The sequence below is a fragment of the Herpailurus yagouaroundi genome, unplaced genomic scaffold (assembly GCF_014898765.1).
Source record: "Herpailurus yagouaroundi ecotype Mexico unplaced genomic scaffold, PumYag 110343, whole genome shotgun sequence".
NCBI classification, from domain to species: Eukaryota; Metazoa; Chordata; class Mammalia; order Carnivora; family Felidae; genus Herpailurus; species Herpailurus yagouaroundi.
Genome location: NW_024421715.1, coordinates 1 through 6,933, shown reverse-complemented (window position 1 = coordinate 6,933; position 6,933 = coordinate 1). Strand labels below are relative to the sequence as shown.

Sequence of the window (6,933 nt, the reverse complement as noted above, 5' to 3'; positions counted from 1 at the left end):
AGAATGAATCCCAAGCAGGCTCCTCAGTGTTAGCGCAGAGCCTGACACGGGGCTCAAACTCATGAACCAGGAGCTCGTGACCTGAGCAGATATCAAGAGTCAGACGCTTAATGGATTGAGCCACCCAGGTGCCCCGGGTTTGAAACTGTAAATGTTCCTACTTTTAAAGGTTTCAAAAGGACACCACATATAGTTTTCCACTGTAAGCAAATACACATAAACGAACATTTCAGCCAATCATAAACGGTTTGCACATCCAAATATGGATATGAATACGTTTCTAAGCGGCCCTCTATGGACATCTTACAGGGGCATACTGGTTACCTGGTGTCTAAATCAATAGCTATTTCATACCTACTTACTTGAATGAGTTGTCTGGAGGAGCTAAGCAGGCACGTAAGCCACCTGCCTGCTCCCTAATCCTCTCAGGGATGAACTTGACGGGGGGTCCTCTACTGTAGCAGTGGACCATTCCTCTTGCCTGGACAGGCGAGGGCGGCCCGGCAGGGGCAGGGCCCGCCCCAGGCCCCAGCTCCGCTAACCTAGCTTTCATTCCACAGGAAGTGACCCGGAGGATATGGTGACTTGCAGGGCAGAGTCTACACAAGCTCACACTTTTGTGTCTACACACACAACTTCTGAACCACCCCACCTACTACAGACACAGTCCAGAATTCCTCCTAGGGCAAATCCGCTCCCTCGTGAAGAACGCATGGAGGCCCAACTCCTTCGTCTCATCCAGTGTCAGCCCCTCCCTCCCTCCCCAGAGCCCTTCGGAACCCTAACACTCACCCTCCTCATCCGGATACCCAGCACCACGAGGACGCCGCCGGAAGTCCCGCCCCAGGCAGTGCGCACGCGCACAAGCGTGTCCGCATTCATTGGCTCACTTGGTCGCCACCGCGCGGCGCCTTCTGGGTAGTGTAGTTTGGGAGCCCGTGGAACGCACTGCCTCAGAATGAAGGTCCTCCCAGACTCTGGGGATGAAGAGCCAGAACGTGAGCGGCGCCGGGAAATGGAGCTCCGGGGCTGTAAACTGGGAACGGCGGCAATGGGGCTGTAAGGAGCTCTACCGGATGTCCTTGGGATGCAGTCTAGGACGTCACAGATATGTTTACAAACCCATTCTTTCCAATTGTGTGAATCGGAGCAAATTTCCAAAGGGTATACAGTGGACACCGTATACCATCGTGTCACTTGGCGTCCGCTCATCCTGGTCAGTTCTCTTGTCAATACACGTAGACTGAAACTTTGGAGTCATGTTTATGGCCTTCAGTAGATTTGGTCAGGGACAATAAGAAAAGACCCCAGACATGGTCATGACAGGAAAGTGAGAAGAGAGATATCAGGAGAGGCACTGGTTAGAAAGGGTGACGCTGTACCTCCTTTCCACTGAAAACATCTTTCCTACCTGTATATCAGTGATTGTGTTCCAAGATAGTAAGAAACATTATTATTCATATAATACTTATTACTCCGTATGTGGAATATGTTTCTCTCCTTTTAAAGTCTAAAGCTAGGGGCGCCTGGGTGGCTCAGTCCGGTTGTGTCTGACTTCGGTTCAGGTCATGATCTCGCATTCTCTGAGTTCCAGCCCCGCGGCAGGCTCCGACCCTGGAGCCTGCTTCAGATTCTGTCTGTCTGTCTGTCTGTCTCTCTCTGCCCTTCCCCTGCTCATGCTCTGTCTCTGTCCCAAGAATAAACATTAAAAAATAATAATAAAGTCTAAAACTTATCTGAAGAGAAAAGCGACTTATCATACTACATTTCTTGCCAGGACAGGGTGTTCTATTCTAATAGTCCAACCGTATGGCAAAGGGAGCAACTTATTACCGTTGTAAAGGTTTAGGAATCCATGATCCTTTATCCCTGTTGGTAAGAGATTTATCATTTCCGATGGAATTGCTGCTCCAGTATCAGCAATGGGAGTTGAGATGATCTCTGCAAAACACCTGTGATATAGTAGTTACTGAAAGCTATTCATAATGATTACTTTTCAAAGAAATCTAATATAAATAGTTATAGAGAAAATGATCTGTGACAGGTGAAAAAATGTTAGGATCTCAGTGAAGATTGAGCCAGAGGCAGTGAAGTTGGAGAAGTCAGAGAATGAAGCTGAACCCACAACTGTGCTGAAACCTGGACCACACTCAGGGTTTGATCTCCAAAATGCGGCTCTTTTTGAAATTTGAAAACATGAACAGCTAGTAGAAATATTTGGTAGTAGAAATAATTACGGTTTCTGGAAATATAAAAATGAATAGGGAAGCTGTATTGTCATGTGCTGCTCTAACAAATATTCAATAATCACCATTTGGGTTTTAGACACAAGAGCAGATACATAGGACGTGGGGAATAGGGTTGCTCTGTGTATACTGTGCATGTCTTGTATTAAATGACTTTGTTCTGGGTCCTGTATTTATCTTGTAAAGAGATCATAAATCCTATATTTGGGTTTTGTTTTTTTTTTAATACAAGAAGTGGCATTTAGAGCTATGTCTCTCCTACTCTACTTAGCAATGAAAACACAAAATGACAGCACTTGTTGAAAATCAACCCCCCACGAATAAAGGACACCAGTCTTATGGTTCTTTATATATTTTGGATATTAATTCGTGTGTGTGTGTGTGTGTGTGTGTGTGTGTGTGTGTATGGCAAACATTTTCTCTCAGTCCATAGGTTGCCTTTTTGTTTCCTTTGTTGTGCAGAAACTTTTTAGTTTAATGTAGTCCCACTTATTTTTGCTTTTGTTTCCTGTGTTTTTGATATATATATATTTCTAATACCAATGTCATGGAGCTTTCTCTTTATGTTTTCTTATAGCTTTACTGTTTCAGATCTTCTGTTTAAGTCTTCATTTTGAATTGATTCTGGATATGGTATAAGACATGGGTCCAATTTAATTTTTTCATGTGGATATCCAATTTTTCCAACATCATTTAATAAAGAGTCTATCCTTTCCCCCACTGGATATTCTTGGTGCCTGTCAAAAATTAGTTGACTTCATTTGTGTGGGTTTACTTCTGGACTCTCTTCTCTGTTTCACTGCTCTATGCGTCTGTTTTTATGCCAGTGCTTTATTGGTTTGATTAGTGTAACTTTGTAGTATAGTAGAAGGCAGGAAGTTTATAGCCTGCAGCTTTGTTCTCCTTTCTCAAATTGAGGTAAGTGTCTTTTGTGGTTCCATAAAAATTTTAGGATTTTTAAAAAAATTTCCGTGAAGAGTGTCATTGGAATTTTGATAGGGATTGCATTCAATCTGTAGATTACTCTGGGTAGAATGGACATTTTAACAAATTGATTCTTCCAATCAACAAACATGGGATATGTTTCCATATATTTGTGCCTGTGGCTTCTTTCATCAATATTTTATAGTCTTCAGTGTTCAGATCTTTCACCTCTCTTGTTAAATTTATTCTGAAATATTTTATTCTTTGTGTTGCTATTGTGAAGGGGATTGTTTTAATAACTTTTCTAGATAATTTATTGTTAGAGTTAAAAATGCAGATTTTGTATGTTGATTTTGTATTCCTAAACTTTACTGAATTCATTTATTAGTTTTTACAGTTTGTTTTGGTACAGCCTTTCAAGTTTTCTACATTTAAGATCACATTTCATCTGCAAACAGAGACATTATTCCTTCCTTTCCATTTTGGATGCCTTTCAATTATTTTTCTTGCCTAATTGCTCTGGTTAGGACTTGCAGTACAATGCTAAATACAAGTAGAGAGTGTCTTGTGTGTAATCTTAAAGGAAAAGCTTTTGGCTTTTCAACATGGAGTATGATGTTACCTATGTGTTTTTAGTATATGTCTTTTTTTTAATATTAAGGTAAATTTCTTATCTACTTAATTTGTCACAAATTTTTATCATGAAAGGATGAAGTTTGTCAAAAGCTCTTTCTGCATTGAGATGAGCCTATGATTTTTATCCTTTGTTAATGTGGAGTATTACATTTACTGCTTTATATAAGTTGAGGCATCCTTGTACCCCAGGGATAAATCCAATTTAATCATAATGTATAATTCTTTTTTTTTTTTTTTTAATTTTTTTTTCAACGTTTATTTATTTTTGGGACAGAGAGAGACAGAGCATGAACGGGGGAGGAGCAGAGAGAGAGGGAGACACAGAATCGGAAACAGGCTCCAGGCTCTGAGCCATCAGCCCAGAGCGTGATGCGGGGCTCGAACTCACGGACCGCGAGATCGTGACCGGGCTGAAGTCGGACGCTTAACCGACTGCGCCACCCAGGCGCCCCCATAATGTATAATTCTTTTAAGGTGCTGCTGAATTTGGTTTGCTAGCATTTTGTTGAGTTCTGCATTTATATTCATTAGTCTCCAAATATTTAAAGTTAAGAGAAACTTCTGCCTGAGTTGTTGAATTGCTATATTGTACCCCTGAAACTAACACTGTATGTTAACTACACTGGAATTTTAAAAAAATGTTTTAATTGAACAGAGAGGGGCACCTGGGTGGCTCAGTGAGTTAAGTGTCCAACTTCGACTCAGGTTATGATCTCATGGTTCTTGAGTTTGAACCCCGCATTGGGCTTTGTGCTGACAGTTCAGAGCCTGGAGCCTGCTTCAGATTCTGTGTTTCCTTCTCTCTCTGACCCTCTGCTGCTCATACTCTGTCTCTCAAAAATAAACATTAAAAAAATTTTAATTGAACAGAGAAAGTTCTGCCTGGAAGTAGAAGATGGAAGTGAGTGTTGTTACCAAAAGTGTTGGTTTGTGAGGGATTTATTCTTGCCAGCTTCAACCGTACTCAAGGGGCAAAAATTAAGGCCTGAACTCAATCTTATCCTCAGCATATGACTGGACAGATATTCCCCCAGTGGATCATAGAGGAAGGATTTTAGGAACCAAAAAAGTAAATCCATTATAAAATTTACGATATAAACCACTTAAAAGTATTTTTTAGAATTGATTAAAAGTTATAAGGTATGCATATAAATTTTATTCAAAAATAAAAAGGACAACAGTAGAGTCATAGAAGTTAATGAGGATTTCAACTCGAAATAACTATAGGGGCACCTGGGTGACTTAGTCTGTTAAGTGTCCAACTCTTGATTTCGTTTGACTCAGGTCATGATCTCACGTTTTGTGAGACTGGGTCCCATGTCTGGCTCTGCACTGGCAGTGTGGAGCCTGCTTGGGATTCTCTCTCCCTCTCTCTCTCTGCCCCTCCCCCGCTTGCAATCTCTCTCATATTGGAAATCAGTTTGGCCAATTCGTAAAAAGTTAAAACATTCATCAATGATCAACACTCCACTCTCAGGTATTTACTTATATATGAATGTTCACAGTTCTTTTGGTAATTGGAAACACTGGAAGCAACCTACATGTCCATTAATAGATAAACACACTGTGGCACATACGCCCAATGGAATATGACTCAGCAATAAAGAGGAATGAATGCAATAGGGATAAATCTCTAAACAGCCACACAAGGATATACTTTGGGATTCCTTTTATGTAAAAATGTAAGGAAAAGCAGTCACATAACAGTATACTGCAGGATTCTAAGAACATAAAAATTAAAGAAATGCAAATTAGTTTATAATGACATAAATCAAATTAACAGATTCTCCCACATTCATTGCACTCATAAGGCATTTCTCCATTGTTGGAAATCTGCCAATGTTTAACAAGGCCAGAGATGTAGGTAGAGATGTCCCCACATTCGCAGTTCTCATAAGGACTCACATCAGTGTGAACTCTCTGTTGTGTAATGAGACTGGAGTTGTAACACAAAAATTTCCCACATTAGCTGCACTAATAAGGCCTTTCTCTGCCGTGATTTGTCTGACGTCTAATGAGTTTGGAGTTGCAACTAAAGGATTTCCTACGTTGTTGCACTCATCAGGCCTTTCTCTAGTGTGAGTTCTCTGGTGTCTAATGAGTGTGAAGCGGTACCTAAAGAACTTCCCACATTTGCCACACTCATAAGGCCTCTCTCCAGTGTGGACTCTCTGATGAATAATGAGCGAGGAGCTGTCCATAAAGAATTTGCCACATTCTCTGCACTCATAAGCCCTTATTCCAGTGTGGATTTTCTGGTGCTCAACAAGTTTATGTTTGCGGCTGAAAGCTTTCCCACATTCACTGCACTTATAAGGCCGCTCTCCGGTGTGGATTTTCTGGTGTTCAACAACTTTGTCTTTGCGGCTGAAGGCTTTCCCACATTCTCTGCATTCATAAGGCTTTTCACCGCTGTGGATTTTCTGATGCTCAACAAGTTTATGTTTGCGGGTAAAGGCTTTCCCACATTCAAGGCACTCATATGGCCTCTCTCCAGTGTGAACTCTCTGATGTCTAATGAGCGTAGAGCGATTCCTAAAAAATTTTCCACATTCACTGCAACCATAAGGCCTTTCTCCTGTGTGGATTTTCTGGTGACCAACAAGTTGGGACAGTCTAAGGAAAGCCTTCCCACACTGGCTGCACTCAAAAGGCCTCGGCCTGGTGTGAATACCCTGGTGGTCACCAAGGCCAGGTATCCGTGTAAGACATCCTCCACATTTTGCGTTCTCATAAAACTGACCTTCATCGTGGCCTTTCTGGTGCTGATGGAGGTGGGACTTTCTAAGGAAGGCCTTCCCACACTCTCTGTACTCATGACGCTTTTCTCCAGTGTGGATTTTCTCATGGTCAACAAGTATATGTTTATGACTGAAGATTTTCCCACACTGAGTACATTTATAATAATTCTGTTCATTTTGAAAGTCCTCTCCACCAGCTGTGCCCCAGCGTGACCGTCCTACAAGCTGAGGAACCTGCTGTTGGAGAAGGCCTGAGCTGGCTGGGAAGTCCTTCCCATCTTCACTGCACATAAAGGTCGTCTCTGCCATGTGACCTCTGCAGTTCTTCACAAATGAAGACCTCCCCTCATCACTCCTGGAAAGTTCCGCTCTAATCTGATGCTTTT

The 6,933-nt window shown here is 41.7% G+C and overlaps 1 protein-coding gene across 1 annotated transcript; it reads right to left on the bottom strand.

Annotated features, from left to right (window-relative positions):
• Positions 1 to 792: 792 nt before the first annotated feature.
• On the bottom strand, positions 793 to 6,856 carry LOC121026474 (zinc finger protein OZF-like; the record flags this gene model as incomplete). Its single annotated transcript, XM_040469319.1, has 3 exons — positions 5,855 to 6,856; positions 5,600 to 5,726; positions 793 to 1,094 (listed from the first exon to the last, which is right to left on the bottom strand). Coding segments are annotated over exons 1-3 (1,431 nt in total), but the record flags the coding sequence as incomplete, so codon positions are not given.
• Positions 6,857 to 6,933: the final 77 nt, after the last annotated feature.